Source organism: Monodon monoceros, unplaced genomic scaffold (assembly GCF_005190385.1).
Source record: "Monodon monoceros isolate NGI ecotype Baffin Bay Population unplaced genomic scaffold, NGI_Narwhal_1 Super_Scaffold_22, whole genome shotgun sequence".
Classification (NCBI taxonomy): Eukaryota; Metazoa; Chordata; class Mammalia; order Artiodactyla; family Monodontidae; genus Monodon; species Monodon monoceros.
Window position 1 is genome coordinate 28,800,006 of NW_021703779.1, and position 26,126 is coordinate 28,826,131.

At 34.5% G+C, this 26,126-nt stretch overlaps 1 protein-coding gene across 1 annotated transcript in view; it reads right to left on the minus strand.

Moving 5' to 3' along the window:
• DMD (dystrophin) overlaps positions 1-26,126 on the minus strand; it is a 2,107,962-nt gene that overhangs the window by 1,285,526 nt on the left and 796,310 nt on the right. The window contains exons 31-34 of the mRNA XM_029240038.1: positions 23,370-23,480; positions 22,802-22,975; positions 16,679-16,834; positions 12,934-13,104 (exon numbers count right to left, since the gene is read on the minus strand). Of these exons, the coding sequence (XP_029095871.1) occupies positions 12,934-13,104; positions 16,679-16,834; positions 22,802-22,975; positions 23,370-23,480 (612 nt within the window). The remainder of the gene's footprint in view (positions 1-12,933; positions 13,105-16,678; positions 16,835-22,801; positions 22,976-23,369; positions 23,481-26,126) is intronic.

The window sequence follows — 26,126 nt, forward strand, 5'->3', positions numbered from 1 at the left end:
CAGTCTCTGCATACCTTGCTCTAATGCTACCTAAAGTGTAGCTGCAGAGGAAAGTTGAAACACAAGCAAACAATTTGATATCATATTAGAAAGAACATAATTTTGAGGAAAAGATAATTCATGGCTGGGATAAGCATGAATGGCTTCAAGGGAGAGGTGATAATTGAAACCAGAGTTTACCATAAAGGACGGGATAGTTTAGACTGACTAAAGACAAAGTATAAAATGATGAGAAAGTACGAAGGTTGGAATCAAAAGCCACCAAAAGGGGAATATGGGGTACTCACTGGAAACTAAAAACAATATATTTTAAGATGTCAAGGAACCATTTTTCCATGCTCTAAAAGTCTCCCTTAACAGAAGAATGTCTATACTTCCAGATATATTGAGAACTGAATTACTGAATTAAACTACAGCTACTCTGTTGGCCATTCTCTCTATACCCTTACCTCTTTAAGAAAGGTAGACTTATTTATGGGGTTGGTGAGATGGGGAGAAAGAATTGAAAATACACTTCTTCCTCTCAAAAGGCATTCAATCCTCAGCACACATGGTTTCTTCTGTTGCCTTATGAGGTGAGGGTTGGAGAGGGTTTGGGAAGGTTTACCCTTCTGAATGGGCAAGTTCAAATTCAATGATTAAACTGAATAAATTGTAAATCAGCTCTCTTAGTTTTTTTCAATCATGCAGTAGTGTGACAGATTCTAGGATCAATTTTAAGGTTGAATTCAAAGCAAAATTATGGACACAGTTTTATTTTGACCTATGACATGGTCATAAGTCTACTTACAGGAGTTTCAACAGCAGCTTAATGTGAACTATCTACTTGGTGCTTGGGGTTTTATGATACAGGAAAAACAATGTCAGATAAGAGTAGAACTCAATGTAAATATCAATTGCCACAAAATCTAACATTTTTCTTTATTTTCCATATCTTTAATTTGTAACATTTGATAGCTGCAGAATAAATAGTTGAAATATTAAACACTACCCTCTATGATTCTAAAGAAACAAATTTGCTCTCTACTTTTTCGTAGCCATTGCAATTTTTTAAATGCTAGAACAATTTTCTTATAATAAAAGAAATGGGTAGCATAGGTTAATTTCTCCTAATTAAGACACCCACCCGTGTGTTCATGTGAAGGATGGAAACTACATTCTGATTCATCCCTCATACCTATAAGTTAAATCACTTGAGTCTAATTTTAAGTGGCCTGAGAGGTTCAGGATTTCACCATCAGCTTCATCAACTCTCTTCACTGATGAGGTAGCAGGCTAGAAAAACCTGTTCTGTCAGTCTCTGTTGATCATAAAATTATGTGATGTTAACATCTTTAATTGATTTAAAGGTAAAATAGTAAAAAGTGTTGGATTAATTATCTGGTCCCATAGGAACACATCCACAGATATTTGCCAAGAGGGGCAGAGAAACAAAACCCACTTGTGCTTGACCCTCTCTTTCACCCATTTCACATTTTCAGAGGTCCAATGCTTTCCACAAATTCTCCTGGAATTTCTGATGGATTTATATTCTGAGGATAACTTCTCAATCTGATTTCCTATTATTCCCACCCTCTCCCCTTTTTTTTTATGAATTCTTTTTTTTGAATTTTATTTTATTTTTTTTCTACAGCAGGTTCTTATTAGTCATCAGTTTTATACACATCAGTGTATATATGTCAATCCCAGTTGCCCAATTCATCCCTCTCCCTTTTTTTTATCTCTTAGGTGTCCCCTGTCCCATAGATTCTATCTTCACTCAGTCCCACCTTTAGTCAAATGTGTGCCATAACACCATTTCCATATATTTTCCATCCTTTACTAGGATGCTACAAAATTCCTGTTTATTTGATCTTTATCTCTTGTGCAAGTTCCCACTATATGGATGAAGAGTTAACTAACACACCCAAAAAAGGTATTTTAAAAGGTTACCCTCACCAAGTGAATTCTGCCTTCAGTCAGTCTGCATAAATATTATACCATTTCTGGTCATCAGAAATGGGAGAGTTTTCACCTTTAGCTACAAAACATATTCACGGGAAGAAAGTGAACAAATTTACCACATTACTGCAATTCTAAGATGTGCATTTGTCACATATTAAGGTCTCTGAAATTGAGATAAAACGTACAATATATGTTCACATTTAAGGTGGTGGTGTTTCTTTTGATCCACAATAGCTGTAATTAAATCAACAGTGTATCATTCAATCTAATATGTCTTAAATGTGATAAAACATGATATTAATTGTTTTTTCAGGTCCTACATTACTCTGCCATGGTCCAAGGATTCGAACATATTTTATTATTAGGCTAATGTGATGGAATAATATAATGATACATTTTTAAAGAATATAAAACATTAAATAGTGGATTTTATACCAATGTGTATTGACTTTTTATTAATAATGCATTGCCTATTAAAAAAGAATTTCATGAAAGCAGAATATGCAAAACAGAAATTATAGCTATAACTATAATGACAGTGAATAGTGACTCCAGTGGCATTTAACAGATGTTCTACTTTCTAAGTAACAGCTGCTTGATGCATTCATTGTACAAAGTTAATGATCTGCTAGTGTTATTTCACTTCACAGATAAATTACTGTGCTCTCTTTAAAAAAGATATGTAATTTTTCACGGGAATGATAGTGTAACAGACTGTAGAAATAAGTAATAGTTCTCATGCTTTTATAGCTAAGGGGAGTGATGAGTTGATGCAATTACCCAGATAATCTAGGACCAGAGGCCAGATCTCTTTAAACCGTGAAAGATAATTGTTAAAAAAAAAACTACAGGACATCATTGGCTGAACTGAACGTAGATCTCGTAAGACTGCTTGTACTGCACTAGCTAGTGGTTCTCAAACTTTACTGAATATTAGAGACACTGGCCACACTCAGACCAATTAAATCAGAATTTCTGCGGGTGGGCCCTCAGCACTGGTAGGCTTTTAAAGTTCCCCAGGTGATTTCAATGTGCGGCCAATGCTGAGAACCACTGGCAAAACAGAATGATACATTATGTCATGAGATCTTAGTGGGTAACTCTCATTAAATTTTAGCATTGAAGTGACAGCAGAAGGATAATTGAGGAAAGTTATAATTGTTGTTCCTAATGTTGACTATTATAAAAATTTGTCCCTGAAATAAATGTGAAAATCATGACTTGTTACATAAGTGGCTATTTAGACATGAATTATTTTGCATTATAATACCCTGAGTTAAACGCAACATTTGTGTGTGTGTGTGTGTGTGTGTGTGTGTGTGTGTGTGTGTGTTGTGTGTGTGTGTGTGATTCTAACACGTAACTCTTGGTATCCCACGACTACTGTTAATAAAAATTAATGGTCAATTTATGTAAAATGGTAAATATGAATTATCCAAAAAGTTGATGGATTAAACTATTAAACTATTAAACCTTTAAACTATTAAAGGACAAAAATTATTTTTCTATGGAATGATATTTAACCATTTTAATTTTTAGATAACACTGTGAATATTAAAGGGCTTTAATATAGCTGAATTATTTAACTGGCTTTGAATTTTTGGCTACTGAAATTAAATTAGGAATGAAAGAAATCTGTTAGCGGTTAAATCAGAAAATCATGTAGATTAAACTTTGCTGAAGCTTATATTTTCCAGACATAATGATCATCCGAGATATAAACTTCTATTTAATTACAGAAATATTTATTTTCCGATGGTTATATTTCTGTGCTCAATTCATATGCTAAACAACTGGGACCAGTAATGGGATATTCAGAATTGATTTACTTATATCCAACTAACCAAAGTGATTCTTTTTTTTTTTTTTTTTGGCCATGCTGCGTGGCTTGCAGGATCTTAGTTCCTTGACTAGGAATTGAACCCGTTCCCTTCGCAGTGAAAGCACAGAGTTCTAACCACTGGGCCATGATTTTAAGACATTAACAAATAATATCTAAAATCTAATATCACACCAGTGGCCATAGATTACAGACTAAAATAGGTGATAAATGCACACAGAATTTTCATTTTATTATTTTTATGTGGACTTATACATTGTGCACTTCAAATTTAGCCATGCTGTATTTTATTCTCATTGCGGATGACGAATAGCTTTTTGTCACTTTAGATACCTTAAAATCAGAGATAGTGTTGGAGTCTAGTTGCAGATTTGCTATATACCAGGACTTCTATTTTCTCATCTATAAAATGGGAACATTTGGTCAGATGATTGTTTCCATTTGTTCTAAAAATTACCAAACTTTGAAAGCAAATCAGCATTTTTCTCTTCTCTCAAGAAACGCTTTGGCATTCTTTTAATTTTTATCTCTTAAATTACAATTTATTATATCGAAGAGATTTTTATTGAGCATGTACTACATATCAGATACTATTTTATGCGCATGGGAAAAACCAGTGAACAAAACAGATACTTTCCCTGTCCTTTTGGCAAGTGAAACTGTTAATGCCCATGAGAGTAGGGGTTATCATGACAGCTCAGGGATCTTGTACAGTGCTGGTACTCCAACTCCCCAGGTGCTGGTAACCTCCCCTAGTTTGCCTTACCCTCCCCTTCTGTTGTCTCTGTCTCTACACTAGAGCCATCAGTGTTTCTGACCTCAACCTGGCAAAATCCATTATCAGAGATTTGTACAGTACAAAAAGGGAATATATGTGATCATTCATGGAGTGACAAACATCACAGTTGTGGTTTTCTTATGGCATCTCTGTTGTCCAGACCATGCAGCTAGAAGTGATCCACTCTATCAAAATCTTAATATTAATTTTCCCTGTTTATCACTACTCTGATGGAGGCAGATTGTTGAACTTAAAAATAGAATGAGGGACTTCCCTGGTGGCCCAGTGGCTAAGAATCTGCCTGCCAATGCAGGGGACACGGGTTTGAGCCCTGGTCTGGGAAGATCCCACATGCCGTGGAGCAACGAAGCCCGTGCACCACAACTACTGAGCCTGTGCTCTAGAGCCCACGAGCCACAACTACTGAGCCCGTGAGCCACAACTACTGAGCCCATGAGCCACAACTACTGAGCCCATGTGCCACAACTACTGAAGCCTGTACACCTACAGCCCGTGCTCCACAACAAGAGAAGCCACTGCAATGAGAATCCCGCACACCGCAATGAAGAGTAGCCCTCGCTTGCCGCAACTAGAGAAAGCCTGCACATAGCAATGAAGACCCAATGCAGCCAAAAATTTAAAAATTAGAATGAAACAGCTACTGGGCTTTAGGAATTTCAAATTAGTATTAACGGTTTAACTTTGCAATTCCCATTATAAACTTTTTATCTTATTTCTGTTATTCTTATTCTAAAATGTTTTATTCCTGTTATTTTAATTTTTTTTCTTGCCACTCCTGCAAGACCGGGAGAAGTAGCTGTTTCACCTAACACACAGAAACAAACACAGAGTCAAGCAAAATGCGGAGATAGGGGAATAGGTTCCAAATGAAAGGAGAAGTAAAAAAACACACAGGAAAAAATATCTCAATGAAATGGAGATAAGGAATTTACCTGATAAATATTTCAAAGTAATGGTCAAAAAATGCTCACTGGACTCAGAAGAATGGATGAATACAGGGAGAACTTCAACAGAGACAGAAAATATAAGTACCAAACAGAAACTAAACAGCTGAAGATTATAATAACTGAACTTAAAAATACACTAGAAGAGTTCAACAGAAGACTAGAAAAAGCAGAAGAAAGTATCAGTAAAAATATGTGGAGATTAAACAACCTACTACTGAACAACCAATGGGTCAATGAGGAAAGCAAAGAAGAAATTTAAAGAAATACCTTGAGACAAATGCAAAAGGATATATACCAAATCTATGGGATGGAGAAAGCAGTTTTAAGAGGGACGTTCAAAGTTCATAGAAACATAGGCCTACCTCAAGAAATAAGGAAAATCTCAAATAAACAGTCTAACTTTACACCTAAAGGAAAGAGAAAAACAAGAACAAACAAAGCCCAAAGTTATTAGAAAGAAGGAAATAGTAATGGTCAGAGCAGAAATAAATGAAATAGAGACCAAAAAGACAACATAAAATATCAATGAAACTAAGAACAATTCCTTGGGAAAGATAAGCAAAATGGACAATCCTTTAGGTAGACTCACTAAGAAAAAAAGAGAGAGGGTTCAAATAAATAAGACCAGAAATGAAAGAGGAGAAATTACAACTGATACCAAACAAATATGAAGGACCATAAGAGACTACTACGAGCAATTATATGCCAACAAGCTGGACAACCTACAAGAAATGGATACATTCCTAGAAACATACTATCTTCAAAGACTGAATCATGAAGAAATAAAAAATATGAATAGACCAATTACTAGTAAGGAGACTGAATCAATAACCAAAGAACACCCAACAAACAAAAGTCCAGGACCAGACAACTTCAGTGATGAAGTCTATCAAATATTCAAATAATATTTAATACCTGTCCTTCTCAAACTCTTCTAAGAAATTGTAGACGAGCAAGTGCTCCCAAGCTCATGTTATGAGGCTAGCATCACCCTGATACCAAAACCAGAGAAGGACACCACAAAAAGAGAAAATTACAGGCCAAGATCTCTGATTAACATAGATGCAAAAATCTTCAACTAAGCATTAGCAAATGAATTCAAGAATACATTAAAAGGATTATACATCTTGATGAAGTGGGATTTATTCCAGGGATGAAAGGAAGCTTCAACCTCTGCAAATCAATCAACATGATACACCATGTTAACAAGATGAAGAATAAAAATCATATGATCATCTCAGTAGATGTAGGAAAAGCATATGACAAAAATCAATACCAATCCATAATAAAAATTCTCAACAAACTGGATATAGAGGGAATGTACCTCAACATAATAAAGGCCATTTTTCACAAACCTACAGTTAACATCATAATGAAGAAAACTGAAAGATTCTCCTCTAAGATCAAGAACAAGACAAGGTTGTCCACTCCCCCCACTTTTATTCAACATAGTATTAGAAGTACTAGCCTGAGCAATTAAGCAGGAAAAAGAAATAACAGGCACCCACATTGGAAAGAAAGAAGTAAAACTGTCACTATTTGTGAACAACATAACTTTACATATAGAAAACCCTAAAGACTCTACCAAAAAACTTTTAAAACTTATTAATTCAGTAACTCAGCAGAGTACAAAATCAATACACAAAAATCTGTTGCATTTTGATACACTAAAAGTATCAGAAAGAGAAATTAAAAAAATAAACCCATTTACAATTTCATTGTAAACCCATTCTACAATTTCATTAAGAAGAATAGAATGCCTAGGAGTAAATTTAACTAAGGAGTTAAAGAACCTATACACTTAAAACTGTAAGACACTGATGAAAAAAGTGAAAAAAACACAAATAAATGGAAAGATATTCCATGCTCATGGATTGGAAGAATGAATGTTGCTCAAATGTCCATATTACCCAAAGCAAACTACAATTTCAATGCAATCACTATCAAAATTCCAATGACATTTTTCCCAGAAATACAACAAACCATCCTCAAATATGTATAGAATCACAGAAGATCCTGAATAGACAAAGCGATCTTTGAAAGAAGAAGAATATAGGTGGAGGCATCATGCTCCCTGATTTCAAATTATACATCAAAGCTATAATAATTTAAAGAGTGTGCTTTTGGCATACAAACAGACACACAGATCAGTGGAACATAGCCCAGAAATGAACCCACGTATATATGGCCAATTAATCTATGACAAAGGAGCCATGAATATGGGGGGAATGACAGTCTCTTCAATTAATGGTGTTGGGGAAGCTGGACAACTACATTCAGAAGAATAAACCTGGACTACTATCTTTCACCATACACAAAAATTAACTCAAAATGGATTAAAGAGTTGAATGTAAGACCATAAACCATAAAACTCTGTAAAGCTTCTGGACATCAGTCTTAGCAATATTTTTTGAATCTGATTCCAAAGGCAATTGCAACAAAAGCAAACATAAGCAAATGGGACTACATGAAACTAAAAAGCTTCTGTACAGTGAAGGAAGCCATTATCAAAATGAAATGGCAATCTACTGAATGGGAGAAGATATTTGCAAATCACATATTTATAAGGGGTTATTAATCACCACAATGAGATACCCCTTCACAGCTGTCATAATGACTATTATCAAAAGGACAAGAAATAACAAGTGTTGGCAAGGATGTAAAGAAAAGGCAACCCTAGTGCACTGTTGGTGGGAATGTAAACTGGTGCAGTCTCTACAGAAACCAGTATGGATGTTCCTCAAAAAAAAATTAAAATAAAACTATCATATGATCCAGCAATTCTACTTCTGGGTATTTATCAAAAGAAAATGAAAACAATAATTCTAAAAGATACATGCACCTGTATGTCCATTGCAGTACTATTTACAATAGCCAAGATATGAAAACAACCTAAGTGTCCACTGATGTATTAATGGATAAAGAAGATGTGATGTACACACCCACCCACCCACACACACACACACACACACACTGGAATACAACTCAGCCATAAAAAGGAATGAAATCGTGAAATTTGCTACAACATGGATGGACCTTGATGGTATTATGTTAAATGAAGTAAGTCAGACAGAGAAAGACAAATACCATATGATTTCACTTATATGGGGAATCCAAAAAAACAAAACTTACAGAGAACAGATTGGTAGTTGCTAGGGGGGACGGGTGTTGGGGTGTGGGAGAAATGGGTGAAGGAGGCACTCAAGAGGTACAGACAAAGACAAATACCATATGATTTCACTTATATGTGGAATCTAAAAAAACAAAATAAATAACAAAATAGAAACAGAGTCATAGATACAGAGAACAAACATGTAGTTGCCAGAGGATGGGGGCAAGATAGGGGAAGGGGATTAAGAGGTGCAAACTTACAGTTATAAAATAAATGAGTTATGGGTATGAAATACATAGTGTGGGGAATACAGTAAATAATAATAATCTTTGTATGGTGACAGATGGTAACTAGACATCATGGTGATCATTTTGTAATATATAGAAATATAAAGTCAATATATTGTGTACCAGGAAGTAACATAGTTTTGTAGGCCAATTATACTTTAAAAACAAACAAACTCATAGAAAAAGAGATCAGATTTATGGTTATCAGAGTAGGGGGTTGGGGGAGGGGAAATTGGATGAAAGTGGTCAAAAGATATAAACTTTCAGTTTTAACATAAACAAGTACTCAGGGATATAGCATACAACATGATTAATTAACACCGCTGTATATTATATATGAAAGTCGTTAAGAGAGTCAATGCTAAGCTTTCTCATCACAAGGAAAAAATTTTTTTCTTTTCTTTTGTTTGTATATGAGATGATAGATATTAACTAAACATATTGTGGTCATCATCTCATGATGTACATAAATCAAATCTTTATGGCGTACACCTTAAACTTATACAGTGCTGTATGTCAATTATATCTCAGTAAAACTGAAAGAAAAAATAAAACGCCAATGACTACTAAAATGGAAAAGAAAAAAAAAGTTGGATTTTTTCCACCTAGTGCGGTATCAAAGTGCTGCCTGAAACGTCCGAATCTCAGGATTTTTATTGCTGGTGATGATGCATGAGGTGGAAAGAACATCACTTGATTTTCAAATAAGTGATTAACCTTGTGCTACTGACTACATTATAGAAAAAATAAAAAGAACGTGGGAAATGAAAAAAAAGAGGTACAAACTTGCAGTTATAAAGTAAGTCATGAGGATGTAACGTACAGGATGGTGACTATAGCTGACAAAATTATATTACAAATTTTCAAGTTGCGAAAAAAGTACATCTTAAAAGTTCTCATCACAAGAAGAAAAAGATTTGTAACTCTGCATAGTGACAGATGGTAATGAGACTTGCCGTGGTGATCATTTCACATTGTATGCAAATGTCGAACGTTTATGCTGTACACCTTAAACTAATACAATGTTATATGCCAATTATACTTCAAGAAAAAGAAACCAAAAATAAATAAATGAATTTGTTTTGAAAAGAAGTCTGACATTTATCTTTTGAAATGGCAGGTGAGACTAACAGTCTGAGTCAAGTTCTCCATCTACCAAGAAAGCATTTGAAATGAGAATGTACTAAGGAGTCATGGGGTTTCATGTATGAAAGTTTAACTTTTTTTTCATTTCAAGAAAGTAGAATCATTATCATAAATGTGACTGCTTTATATCTGTAAGCCGCATGTTTTTACTATATGACTGTAATTTTTGAAAAAGCTTCAGCACCTTCCAAATGAGTTTATTAAAAAATTATGTAATTAAGATGTAAATGTGTATCCTTTTCATTTGACCACTAAGGGGTCTAAAAGTGTATCATTAGCAGCTTAGTGTTTCAAAAGATCGAGAAAGAGTGATAAATTATCATATAGACAAAGAAAAATGCCAGATTTCTATCCTTTTTTTCCTGTTGGATCTCAAATTAGTATTGCTCCAGAGTTTTATGGAAAATGCTTCAGATAGACTCAGTAAGCTGAGTCATCTCCAGAACACTCAAGCTTTCTAATATGACAAGGATTATCTAGAAACCTTGCCAAGTTCTTTATCTTATATTTTAATGATTTTATGGTGAGGCTAAAGCAAACATATCTCCTTAGGTGACATATTCAATGACCTTATGGAGACTCTGGAATTTTGAGTTCATATGTGGCATACTTCTGTAGTTTCACCTCAGTCAGTTATACATTGTAGTCAGAATTGTTCAAATTCCCTTCATGTATAGCTCTAATCCTTTGCGCACCATTATGTTAGCATTCCTCATTATATTTAGAAAGCTACTCTACTAATATGGGATGAATTGTGTTCCCTCAACATTCATATGATGAAATCCTAACCCCAGTACCTCAGAATGTGACCCTATTTGCAGACAGGACATTTAAAGAGGTAATTAAGTTAAAAAAAAAAAAAAAAAGGTCATTAGGGTAGACCCTAATCCAAAATGACTGGTGTCCTTATAAGAGAAATTGGGAGACATGCATGTACAGAGGGAAGACCATCTGAAGACAGCTATTTACAAGACATGGAGAGAGTCCTCAGAAAAAAACAACCCTGCGAAAGCCTTGACCTCAGACTTCCAGCCTCCAGAACTGTGAGAAAATAAACTTCTGTTGTTTAAGCCTCTCAGTCTGTGGTATTTTGTTAGGCCGCCCTAGTAAACTAACATATCCATTAAACTGGATATGAACAACCAAATATATTGTCCCTAGCATTAAGGGAAGGGTGACAGAATGAAGCCTGGATCATTTTCATGAATCCTCTACATGTCCCATGGATGTTTTACCATATTTTATACTTTAATAGATCATAAATATTTTCTGGGCTTTTTTAAAATTTATGAGTGCTTATGGTTGAAACTGCCATCAGTAGGTCATATATATAGAGAGAGATACAGGACTTTCTCTGTCTTTATCTTAGGATGGAAAAGGAAAAGGTGATACTGCTCTGGCCAAAAGTGCTGTCTGTCCCTGAGAATGCATTCTCTTTTTCTTCATTTTAGTATAAGACCTACTCATCATTTCAGCAGGACACACTGGCTACCCAGCCAGATAGAGACCATCTTTTGCCACCCTCCCTGAAGGCTAGATATGATCATGTGATTAATATCTGGCAAATGGAATTTTGGCTTATTTCTTATAACAGCCCAGCTTGCACCTAAATACATGATTGTCATTGATCCCAACTAAATTATCACATAGAAATATGATGTTTGTTTGGGTGATAAGGGGAAATAAAAGGCCAATGTAACTTCTAATCTGTACGCTCTGTACACTCACTACTGTAATAATCTCACAATATATACGATCCTGAACTAATAACTCCAAGTAAATATCTTATCTCTAACAACAAATCTATTCTGAAAGGGAAGAAAAAGACATTTATTCCCTAATGTTTATTTGACAAAAATTGTATGTAACAAATTTTTACATCTACTTGTCATCTGAATCTACATAAAGAAAATCAGTTTTCAGTTTTGATCTCATTGTATGACTAAGTTTTTACATAATGCAATTAAAATTTCACAAATTTGGATAATCTAGATAGGCTTCTTGAATTCAGAATAAAGCACAGATCTCTTAAACATCTAGTTAACGCAGGCACATGTCTGTTAATTTAAAAAAATGAGGGGGCAGAGTGTGCTATGATTTATTTTTTTCTAAGTGCCCAAAGGCTTGGCGAAGTTTAAGGTGAAAATGCATTATTAATATCAACTATTTACTTTATATCAACACACTTTTAAGTAATGTAGTAATATATCAACTGAAAAACAATATTAAGCTATTAGTGCCTTGACCTTGAACTGTAGAGAACAATGATGTCTGATTGGCTGTCAGAGAAACAGCAAGAATCTACCAGTTGAGGATTAAAGGAAATCCCGTGCCGTTTGGTGATGGAAATGATAGTGGTCATACAGACCCCATGAGATTTTTTCTGTGACTGCGACATCAACAATCTGCTGATCTTGTGAGTCTGTCCTGCCCAACTGTCTGCAGTCTCTGCATCTTTGCCTTCCTCGTGGCTGTGGGGTCCACCTGAATAGTCTCTTAGGCAAGCTAGGAAACATAGAATCTCATCTTTGGACTGACTTTCTGACTAATGATGTATATATTTTTAAGGACTGATGTATATATTTTAAGGATGTATATATTTTTATGAATATATTTTTATTCATAACCTACCTAATCCTAAACAAGCTTTGGAGAGACACTTGCTAAAGCTTCCCACTGGCTTTATTGTATTCCTGAAATATACAGTTAAACTACTGATGCATTTTTGAGGAACGGAAGAATGAAGCACAATAATATTCATGAATCTATTATCGTTGCACACTAATAGTTCCTTGAAAAATCATACTGCTGTATGTTTCATGTATGCTAAAAATAACCTTCAGTGATATAGGTTTTACCTTTCCCCAGGCAACTTCAGAATCCAAATTACTAGGCATTCCTTCGACGGCTGATCTCTTTGTCAATTCCATATCTGTAGCTGCCAGCCATTCTGTCAAGGCATTCATTTCCTTTCGCATCTTACGGGACAATTTCAAGCATTTCTCCAACTGTTGCTTTCTTTCTGTTACCTGAAAAGAATGATAATAAAATGTAGTTTGGTTTACTTTTTCAATTCAAGTTTAATTTTAGCTACTTAATTGGAAATTTCATATTTTTGTCATTTTAAAATAACCTTTTTCTTACTTTTTAAAAATAATATTTTAGAAAAATTATATATTCTGAATATTAATAGTGAATAAGCACAGTCTAGGGAAGATGAGATCGTTTCTCCAAAAGATAGTGTCCTGCATCAGGTAGAAAGAAAAGCTATTATTTTCCCTAATATAAATAAAAATAAATTATGGACAAACTTTTTTAAATAAATAGAATGATATAAATCAAACTGAAGATATGACACGTTTCTTTTAGAAACCCTTCAGTCATCTGTCAAAGAGATAGGCAAGAACATTTACAAATGAGGCTTGCCCTTACTGGTAAGGAATCAAAATGGGGAAAGAATACTATTTCTCTCCAAAGGCATAACTATTTATAAAATACTTAGAATAGCCAATTTTATTGTCATTGCATCTTTAAAGTGTCTCACTTTTGCACAAAAACAACACAAAGAATAGTTCACTTCCTCCTTAAATATACATTTATTACCCAAAGGGGGCAACAAAATTTGATACCATAACACAATTTTCACTCTCATTAATAGAGAAATCATGACTTGATCCTGTGTTCCAGTTCTCAGTGTTTAAAACTAAGACCCTCAAAGTCAAATTGTTCCATGTTCTCACACAGAAAATGAACACATTTGTGTTTCTCCACCACTTTTCCTGATGTGCCTACATCTTGTGAGTTGGCTGGTTGAATAAAAAGCCCAGAATCTCTTATCTCTTGTTGATACACACACACACACACATATGTGTGCGTGTGTATATATATATACACACACTTATATATTCTACAAACAAAATAACAATTCAGCCATAAGCATGAAAAAAATGGCAAAGATATCTTTAAAGAATTTTAAATACTTCAATGAAGATAAATACCCTGAAACTTTTGAGAAAAATTCTAAATACTCAGCAAAATTTGTTTCTTTAACAGAGGTGTGCGTACATTAAAAAAAAAATTGTTTAGTTGCTGAGGCTGCAAATTCAATTTTTTTTTTTTTTTTTTTTTTTTTTACAGATTTTCCCTTCTATTCTTCCCTTCAGGGAAGTGAAAGCATCTGCCATTTTGAGTTGCAAGGATTTTACTTGTATGTGGGAGAAAAAATATACACCTTATGGTGTGTTCCTATGCATAGTTATTTTTTCTATGCATTATTGGTAGAAAAAGAATTCTAGATTCAATATTTCAAATAAATTCTATCTTCCCAGAGCTAATGCATTATTGATTTTTATTTATTCTACTTTGTTTATATCCAGATAAATAGGTTTTAATAAAACAGGAGACACTGTCATCTTAAGGAAAATTGAGTTTTACACTTTTTTTTTTTTGGTGGAGAAAGGATACATTGAAAATAGTGCCACCCACAGTAGAAATCATTATTTCATGAACGCTTAAAAATGTAAGTGAGGCTGACATGAGTATTGAGGCTTTAAGTATGAGCATTTGAGGCTAAAATGAATATTGCTATTTATGTATACTGTAATATAATAAGCATACAGGAACTGTAAGTATTATTATATCTAGGGTGCTAGGTGTAATATCACTCAATAAAATTAAATAGATTTAGATAAAAGAAACTCTATTTTTATTCATTGAACAATTAAGCTAAGTTGGTGATATTAACCAAACTAATAAAATTGTGTTAAGAAAACTGTCATGCTCTGAACTGAAATGCCCCCAAAATTAATAAACTGAAGCCCAAGCTCCCATGTGACTGTACCTGAATATAGAGTGTTTGGAAAGTAGTTAAGGTTAAATGAGGTCACAGGGTGGGACCCTAATCAGATAGGATTGTGGCCCTACTAGAAGAGGAAGAAAAAGATATCCCTCCTTCTCCCTCCATCCCTCTTATCCTCTTCTCCCCTTCCTTCCCCACCCCTCCCACTCCCCCTCCTTCTCCACCATGTGAGAACACAGTGAGAAAGTGGCCGCCTGCAAGCCAGGAAGAGGGTCCTTACTAGACTGACACCTTGATCTTGAACTTACCAGCCTCCGGCACTGTGAGAAACAAAATGTTCTTGTTTAAGCCACCTAGTCTATGGTATTTTGTTATGGCAGCCTAAGCTGACTAATCCAAAAGAGTAATATATATTGAACTGAGGCAAGTAAAATGATTTAAATTCTGAAGACCATTAAAATAGAAGCGTTTGTATATTTATATAAAAAGAATAATACATTAAGATATCCTCTGTTTCCATAAAACAAAACCACTATTGTTGAAGGTGCTTGGAAGACTTAAATATGAACAATTTTTTCTCAGAAAAGGAATACATGACTTCTGCCATTTTATAATATGATATTTGTACATATTCCCTTTATCACTCATGTTTCTAAATCTTTATTTCAAAAATAAATGCCTGCCCCACATTTTTGCTGTGTTCTGTCATGCTTTTAAAGCTAAGTATGATTTCTTAGTAATTGTTCATTTTGCTTTAATGATATTACTCAGTGCCAAATGGTTAAATAAACATACACTTCCAAATATACATTTTCAGGGATAAAGAGGTCTTCACATCATCGTAAGAATCATTCACTCCTTAATAATAATCAACTCAGGACACTAAGAGTCCTCTAATGTCATTTTTATTGTTTTAAATTCAAAGTGATTTATTCTACATTATGTTAAATTTACTCTTGCAAAGGAAAAGATTTTGTGCAAATTCTTCAAGGCAAAGAAAAGGCCCAGACAATAATTTATATTTGAAACAGCTAATTCTCTTTCAAAACTTTAAATTAGAAGGTTTTTAAAATATAAAAATAAAGACTATCAACTAATATGAATGGTGATTTTCAGATTTTCATTTGAATCTAAAACTCACTTTCTCTCAGTCATAAGTAATTTGCAATTTGTAGCTTCAAGACATAACCTTCAATCTACTTTCAGGGTGCAATGTTAGAATTCTGACTCTGCATGGCTACTTCTCAAATATGGGCAAGCATTTACATTTGTGTCAAAGATGAAGTGACAATTTTCTCATTGATGTTGTTATATTCAATAAAGTTGGGAACCTGAGCCGTAAAAACAGACTCTCTTCTCCCCAGTGGTCTCAGTAAAGCTCTTTCTATGTAGAATGTATCAACTCCACTGTACCTAAATATAAGTCAGTATATTAGTTTATAAAATTACCAGCCTTTGAGTCATCACAAGTAAATACAGACAATGAAAAGAAGGGGCAAGTTTAGAACAAAGAAACCCTTTTAGAATTATCTGATGGACCAATAAAAATCTTTCTGAACTGTACATATTTTTTAATGTAGACTGAAAAGAAGACCCTCGCTGATTAATTACTGTTTCTTAAGAACTGCAAATTGGAATTTATCTATCTCTCTGTCTATGTATGTATCCATGTATCTATCTATCTGTAGGGAGTAAATGATTTAGCGTTCCTAAGACATTAATTGTGCATAATTACTGACTCTTACTTTACAATATATAAGGAAAGTGGGAAGTAGCCAGTGCTTATGGTTTCAGCATGCACACACCTTTGCTCCCAGCTCATTATAATGCAATTTCAAAGCCGTTACTCTTTCATCAAGCTCTTTAGGGTTTTCCGTCTGCTTCTTCTGTACAATCTGACGTCCAGTTTTGATCACCATTTCCACTTCAGACTTCACTTCACTCAGACTTTTATACAAGTTCTAAGTTAAAACATAAAACAAAACAGAATAATAAGCAATAGTGTCTAGTTCATACTATTATTAATAAAAAGAAACAGGAGTAGAGATCACCTGAAATGCTATTCTATGGTTACAGTTTTAATGGAGTAGCATTTTGCAGCTGTGGTCAATATCTAGCTTTTGCATGTTCTGTTGATTTAATGCTTCTATTTGTAATTATATGTACACATAAAGACATGCATATTGTGTAGTTATACTTACCAAAGTAAGGGTACATAACACATATATTTAATTCTTCATTCCAAGTTTATAAAGATCATTTCTAAAAGTTATATGATTTCTATGGGGTTGGTCAAAAGGTTCCTTCAGTTTTTAAAGTAAAAATGAAAGATACATTTTTCATTTTCACCAAGAACTTTATTGAACAACACATTCATTGTTTTGTTCCACTACCTTCTGCCATTTTTCAGGTAGCTTCATAATTCCATCTTCCCAAAATGTCTTATGTTTTTGAGCAAAGAACTGTTCCAGGTGGCTTTTACGGTCTTCCAGGGAATTGAAATGTTTCCTATTAAGAGAATTTTGTAAAGACTGAAATAAATGGAAATCTGAAGGTGCAATGTCTGGTGAATACAGCAGATGAATCAGAACTTCCCAGCCAAGCTGTAACAATTTGTGCCTGGTCATCAAAGAAACATGCGGTCTTGCGTTATCCTGATGGAAGATTATGCATTTTCTGTTGACTAATTCTGGACTCTTTTTGTCAAGTGCTGCTTTCAGTTGGTCTAATTGGGAGCAGTACTTGTTGGAATTAACCATTTGGTTTTCCAGAAAAAGCTCGTAATACAGGACTCCCTTCCAATCCCACCATGTACAGAACATCACCTTCTTTGGATGAAGACCGGCCTTTGGCATGGTTGGTGGTGGTTCAATTCGCTTGGCCCACGATCTCTTCTGTTCCACACTGTCGTACAGTATCCACTTTCCATCCCCCGTCACAATTTGTTTTGAAAACAGAACGTTTTCGTTACATTTAAGTAGAGAATCGCAGGCAGAAATACGGTCAAGAAGTTTTTTTTCACTTAACTTATGTGGAACCCAAACACCAAAGCAATTCACATAACCAAGCTGGTGCAAACGATGTTCAACACTTGATTTGGATATTCTGAGTATGTTGGCTATCTCCTGCATGGTATAACATTGATAGTTCTCAAAAACTGTCTCGATCACTATCAACATCAACTGGTCTACCCAACCCTGGAGCATCATCCAGTGAGAAATCTCCAGCACGAAACTTCGCAAACCAGTTTTTTTTTAACATCTTTATTGGAGTATAACTGCTTTACAATGGTGTGTTAGTTTCTGCTTTATAACAAAGTGAATCAGTTATACATATACATATATCCCCATATCTCTTCCCTCTTGCATCTCCCTCCCTCCCACCCTCCCTATCCCACCCCTCTAGGTGGTCACAAAGCACCGAGCTGATCTCCCTGTGCTATGCGGCTGCTTCCCACTAGCTATCTATTTCACGGTTGGTAGTATATATGTCCATGCCACTCTCTCACTTTGTCACAGCTTACCCTTCCCCCTCCCCGTATCATCAAGTCCATTCTCTAGTAGGTCTGCGTCTTTATTCCTGTTTTGCCCCTAGGTTCTTCATGACCAATTGTTTTGTTTTTTAGATTCCATATATATGTGCTAGCATATGATATTTGTTTTTCTCTTTCTGACTTGCTTCACTCTGTATGACAGACTCTAGGTCTATCCACCTCACTACAAATAACTCAATTTTGTTTCTTTTTATGGCTGAGTAATATTCCATTGTATATATGTGCCACATCTTCTTTATCCATTCATCTGTTGATGGACACTTAGGTTGCTTCCATGTCCCGGCTATTGTAAATAGAGCTGAAATGAACATGGTGGTACATGACTCTTTTTGAATTATGGTTTGCTCAGGGTATATGCCCAGTAGTGGGATTGCTGGGTCATATGGTAGTTCTATTTTTAAGGAACCTCCATACTGTTCTCCATAGAGCCGTATCAGTTTACATTCCCACCAACAGTGCAAGAGGGTTCCCTTTTCTCCACACCCTCTCCAGGACTTATTGTTTGTAGATTTTTTGATGATGGCCATTCTGACCGGTGTGACATGATATCTCACTGTAGTTTTGATTTGCATTTCTCTAATGATTAATGATGTTGAGCATTCTTTCATGTGTTTGTTTGCAATCTGTATATCTTCTTTGGAGAAATGTCTATTTAGGTCTTCTGCCCATTTTTGGATTGGATTGTTTGTTTTTTTTTATACTGAGCTACATGAGCTGCTTGTATATTTTGGAGATTAATCCTTTGTCCGCTGATTCGTTTGCAAATATTTTCTCCCATTCTGAGGGTTGTGTTTTCGTCTTGTTTATGGTTTCCTTTGCTGTGCAAAAGCTTTGAAGTTTCATTAGGTCCCATTTGTTTATTTTTGTTTTTATTTCCATTTCTCTAGGAGGTGGGTCAAAAAGGATCTTGCTGTGACTTACATCATAGAGTGTTCTGCCTATGTTTTCCTCTAAGAGTTTGATAGTGTCTGGCCTTACATTTAGGTCTTTAATCCATTTGGAGTTTATTTTTGTGTATGGTGTTAGGGAGTGTTCTAATTTCATTCTTTTACATGTAGCTGTCCAGTTTTCCCAGCACCACTTATTGAAGAGGCTGTCTTTTCTCCTGTATATTCTGTATATTCTTGCCTCCTTTATCAAAGATAAGGTGACCATATGTGCGTGGGTTTATCTCTGGGCTTTCTATCCTGTTCCATTGATCTATCTTTCTGTTTTTGTGCCAGTACCATACTGTCTTGATTACTATAGCTTTGTAGTATAGTCTGAAGTCAGGGAGCCCAGCAAACCACTTTTGACATGTTTGATCAGCCACAGCACCTTCTCCATACACTGAACAAATCTTTTTTTGCATTTTTACCTTTCTTGAAATAATAAAGCATAATATGCTGAAAACATTGCTTTTTTTCTCCCATCTTCAATATTAAAATGGCTACACAAAAATTCACCAATTTTGATGTGTTTTTTTTAGATGCATGCTGATATGACAGCTGTCACAATACAATCTAACAAAATTGTTTTGAATGAAGTTAAACACAACTAAGTGCTAGTGGAGCCATCTTACAGTAAACACCAAACAAACTTTTTGGTCAACCCAAGTTTTTAAATGTTACAATTATATAATTCTAGCTGTGAGTTTGGAAAAATTCATTTACTCATTCCCCAGGTATTTGTTGAGTGCCTGCTTATACCAGACAGTATTTGAGTCACTAGAGAATCAGTGGTGGCCAAGTCAGACACGTTCAGTGTTGTTCTCATGGTGCTATGTTATAGTCGGGATAAAACATCTAAATTTCCAGACCATAATTTCAATATACATTAAATCATATATAAGGAGGGAAGGTAATTTTAAATGTTAATTAATTATACAAATTTATTTTCTTAATGGGGCTGATTAATTAACTATAGAGTGATATAAAATATTATGTAAAACTCACATGTACATCACAACTATAAAGAACACATATATTGGTTCACAGTAGTATACTGCCATAACAAATCCTCATGAAACAAATGTCATAGCTTTCCCTTGTAGTTATTTTACTTGGAAAGATATGTGCATTTGAATGTATGTATATATGTATGCATGCATACATGTACATATGTATATGTCTATATGTATACATGCATATGTAATAGTTTACTTATACATTGCTGCATTAAGTTGTTCAGTGGTGAGTCTGAACAACAAATATTTATTTTATTGGTACTAAGAAATAAAGTTGCTAGTAGGTAATTGCTGTTATTTGGGAGTCAGGAAAGAAATTAGGTTTGTTTTTTTCTTTTCATTTTAAAATCAGTGTTTAAAACAAAGCATTTTGTAAATGCTAAGCAATTATCCTATTCATTAAGGCTACAGACATAAATATTTCCACCTTAATCCCTTCTTTGATGATTGCCTGATGTTATTCCTTTATTAATAATTGTGAGTTCTTTCTGAACTTTCCATATGATTTTTTAATTCATTTACTTCTATCTTAGGAATTATAAACATATCTGGGTATTCAGAAACATTTAAATCATTAATTATCACACTGGGACTGAATTCTTGAATTTTGGAATCAGAGATACTTCCAAATGACTTACTATTTAAATTTTTTTAAATGTCAATTATTTACCTTTATGAGGAAAGCTCACTCAAAGTACTAAATAGCCATTTACATCGTATCATTCAATAGACAGATAAAATATTTAGCATTAAGAAAGGAAAACAGTCTTTACATTTGTTTGTGTTCATGTTTGTAAGACTTCTTTTTTTTAAGGCCGCGCCATGTAGCATATGTGATCTTAGTTCCCCGACCAGGGATAGAACCCGTGCCCCCTGCATTGGGAGCATGGAGTCTTAACCATTGAACCGCCAGGGAAGTCCCTGTAAGACTTTTTTTTAACAGAACAAAAATTACTTGAAAGCAAAGGCCATGATTATAGTATATGTGAGAGAGCATCTTAAGTAATGAAAAATTACAAAAGTTGTGAAGAAAATATATCCTTATGGAAGAACGACTTGAATTGGTCCTGACATTTAAACCAGAACCAGAACCAGATTGAGTAAATATTTTGATTTGTTTCCTCTGTACTGAGTCAGGGCATAGTAACACCTGGGTGCCGGTAGGGTTTTTTTTTTTTTTGCAGTTCATATTAACTAGCAGACAAGTTTTATGAGGTACCATTAGAGACCTGTTCCTAGAAAAGAATGAACAGCTCTCCCTTTGTGAATATACTTAGCCATGATGATAATGTACGTGGGTCATTTTGCTTTCAATTTTTTTTTTTAAATGTAAGATGAAATATGCTCCCATGTATTCCTAATGCTACTTATCTAATACCAGCTAATATATAAAATGATATTCAAAATTTCTTTTGGGGGTGAGAATATTTATAATAATGATGCCACTGAAATGCAGCCTGTATTATTAAGCTACGTTACTGAATAAAAATTACTCCATAATTTTTCACAAAGAAAATTTGTGTTTATAAGAATGATATCTTCCCATTCATAATGATATGACTGAAATGTACCCAAGGGTTTCTTTTTCATTTATGTTATGGAGTAGAAGCAGGAACAATACTTAAACACAAAGTACTAAATAAACTTTTTTCCCATTAATGTTAATAGCACTCAGTGTTTTTATTTTATGTGAATTTCTACCCTGATACTCCATAGTACACATACATTTATAATAATACTTGTATTTACTCTAGTAGATGCCCTCATAATTCAGCTTTACATTATCAGAAGAGTCATCTGACTTGGTGAATTTTCAATAAGTGGAACAAAGAACACTGCTCTAAATCCCCGTAGTGAAGATTTACACTACAGGCTAATAGTCGGTGCCTCTTTATTTTGTCTTTGTGGTCTGGCAGAATTTCACTGCATATCCAGCCCTGATATTTAATGGAAAGATACTAGGGTTTGGAGTAAGCATGCCTGGATTGGAATTTTGCTTTTGCCTTTCACTTGCTGTTTGTCTTTAAATTCTCTCATTTAATATGTGGCCTTGAGAATTAAAGATGACTTGTGTGGATCACTTAGCTTCCTTGGCACTCATTTCTAGAATTGTTTTTATTACTGTGGATACTGCTGTTGTTGCTGTTTGCAGACTAACATATTTCTTTCCAGGATTTCCATTTAAAAATATTTTCAAAGTTCCATAAGAATTAAACAAAGGCAATTTCCTTTATATTCTGCACAGTCCTTGAAAAATTATAGACTCAAAGAAGACATTTTCAGAAGAGGTATTAAGTGGCTACTACTTCAGTAATAGTTCTTGTCTCTCAATACACCTGTGCTAATTTTTGTTCTTATACCAAATATCGTTCCTTATTCCAATAAGGAAAGTCAAGGGGTAGCTGCATATTTGCCATCTGAAATACATACCACACAATGATTTAACTGTGACTGTACTACTTCCTGTTCAACACTCTTTGTTTCCAATGCAGGCAAGTGCATCTTCACTTCATCTAAAATCATCTTACTTTCCTGTAGACGCTGCTCAAAATTGGCTGGCTTCTGGAATAATCGAAACTTCATGGAAACATCTTGCAATTTTTTCTGTAAAGAAAAAGCACCAATTTAATTTTGCCTTCCAAACAATAACCAGTCATATTCTTGTTAACGTATCTTCCTTTATTCTGGAAGATATACAAGAATAAAAATAAAAACAAACTGAAGAAACCCTCTTTTCATTTGTCCAGCACAAAGAATACATGCATTTGGGAGAAGAATTCAGTAATTGTTCTTAAAGTGATACTAAATAAACGACAATTTATTAACCTATTTTATCCTTAAAAGGTAGAATTCAAAATAGTCTGTATCATTTATACATTATTTGTAGTTTTCAACTAATGCCCTTAATTCCAATTTGCTAATAAGCAAGTTATCTAATATAGACTATATTTTAATATCCAACTAAAACAAGCTCCTTAGTTAATGGAATAATACATACCTGTGTCACTTCAATTTGGGATAGTACCCTTTGGGCAGCTTCCTTTCCCTGGTAATGTTTCTTCATTTCCTCTAAACTGATCTCATGACTTGTCAAATCAGATTGGATTTTCTGTTGGGAGGACAGCATTATAAGTCAGCATGCTCTGCAAGTTACTGCAAAGAACAACTCACCTTCCAAGAAAATGGAATTTGAAACTCTCTCAAAACATTATTACAATGTAGCCTCTTTCAAAATGACAATAAATTGATTTTTTTACTTATCAAAAGTTATCAAAATGAAATTATTTATCTCCTATTGGGCTTATTAATAAAAATAAATTATCCTTTTGAATCAGTGATAATGAATAGCTGTTTCAGATATAATTTTCAGTAGGAAGTATCTATTTATATCTAATATGTGAAATTTATATTCTTTTGTCTTTGTATTTACATTCAAAGCTGACCAAAGATGTTAGCCTTTATTTAAAAAAAGCCAACTATGGCAGCGATAAGGCATAATGAGAAAGTTGAATGTGGACAATATTCCTTAATAGTGATCTTTACTCAGAAATTCTATGCCATATTTCAGTTAAATTTCAGGGAAGCTATGTATCTAGGAAAGGGAAGCTAAATGTCTCGACTGGCCTTGCTTTTTGTCTGATATGTACTTAATAGCTTCCTACAGAGACTGTTTTTTAAACTTTAAATAAATATAAAATATTTATATATTTTCTAAAATGAGTAAGGACATTTTTGATCAAGTTGTATTTAAAAGTATGTCTGTATTTGACTTATACACTTCTGAGCCAGTTACAGGAGTGGGTCAAATCTGGTAGTGTGCAGAGACAAAAACAATAAATTCATTCATTTATTTCTACCAGATCCAGAAAAAATTAGCTACTGGTCAAATTATTCGAATTTAAAATTCAGTCATTGTCAGATTATCGTAAATAAGAGAAGAAGAAAATGATTAACTTATACCACAGGGCCCATAAAATTTCCATGCAACACAATTTGTATAATGCATATTAATATAATCTAATTTACACCAATTGGAGTCAATTCTGGCACATATTATTAGAAAATAACATCAGTTTGCTTAGCAGTTACCACAGAGAACCACAGCCCTGAAATGAGTAATGAGCAACTCCAAGAAAATGGGTTAAGTGGTGAAGGAGTTTTTCAGAATACAAGGTTATAAATGTACAGATACACCTTAATATTATTCCTTAGCATATTGATCCTAATAATTATAAAGGCAAAGTAATTACAAATTACTTAAGTAATTAGAATTCTGGTTTAAAATAAAGAAGAGCAAAGACTCAAGCAAATCCATATATATATGTATATATTTTTACTATATATAGTATCTTCAGTGGTTGAACTATGACATTGCATAAGAAATAGTGGTATGTACCTATTCTCCAGGAACCATAGAATTTGGGGGTTAGGGATCCATGTTAGTGCATAGCATTGTTCATACACCTAGAAATACTAAGGAGTCTGAAAAAATTTAATGGGAGTATACACAGTAGAGTAATACTTACAGGAGAGTTAATAGATGTCATAGGAGAGGTGATGTTAAAGTAGACTATGAATAATTAGTAAGCATTGCTGGGGGCATCAGATGCTTTAGGAGGTTTATGATCTTAACTTCTCAGGTGGAAAAGTCTCACCCCTTCAAAATGGTGGGCCAATAACAGCCATGTCTCTGTCACATAACTCTGGCCACCCCCAAGTCATGGAAAATTAGAACATGAAGAATGCTTGTGCCCAGTTAGGTCCATCAGACTCTCTCGGAACTGACAGGAGAAAGTCTGGTCAAGCTCTGTGGGCGCTTGGAACTGTGTCACGTATGAGACTGTGCTTATGAAGTCCCTAGTTTGCACTGTCAGTTTAGGAAGAACAAAGATCCATAACCAGAGAGAGAAGTAAGAAAGAGATAGTAGGAACAAAAATATTGATGGCTTTCAATCATAGGCTGAAGCAGAGAGCATCTGCCAAAGATGGCTGCAACAACAGTGTCCGTACCACATACTCCTCTTACCATTCCCCCACTAAGAGGTAGAGTTTATTTCTTCACCTCTTTAAATCTAGGTCAGCCTTATGATTGCCTTGACCAGTAAAACAGAGCACAAGTAATGCTCTGCCATTTATGGGAAAAGCCCTTAACTGGCCTAGTGGCTTCCACTTCTGCCTTTTTGGAACACTCACTCTTTGGATGCCCCCTCTTGGAACCCATCTGACATGCTGTGAAAAGCCTAAGCCACATAAAGAAGCTGTGGAGAAGTGTTTCAGTGAATAGTCCCAAGTGAGCTTTCAGCTCACAGTGAGCATCAATGCTAGACATGAAGGGACCATCTTGGGCATCCAGCCTATTTGAGCTTATAAGTCACCGTAGTACCAGCCAACAAATGCCCGCAATCACATGAGAGACCCCAAGAGAAACCATCCAGCTGAGCCTTCTCAATCCACAAAACCATTAAGAGAAAATGATAATTTGCTGTTACAAGTGACCAAAACACAGGTTCTAGTCTCTTCCTGAGTAAAAACGTTATTCTTGCCCTTGGTTTCCATGAGACATTCCTGTGCCCTTATGACCAGCTCCCTTCCCTCATTTTTGTTTTGGCTTTAGTTAATTCATTTTTGTTACTTGTACCTAAGTGTACTAAAGAGTACACTGGATATGCAAGGAGATGAGAGTTTTAAAAACAAAAGCATTCTTGAATGAGGGAAAACAAGGTGTGGACAAGGCACTGAACCACATGAAGAGTTT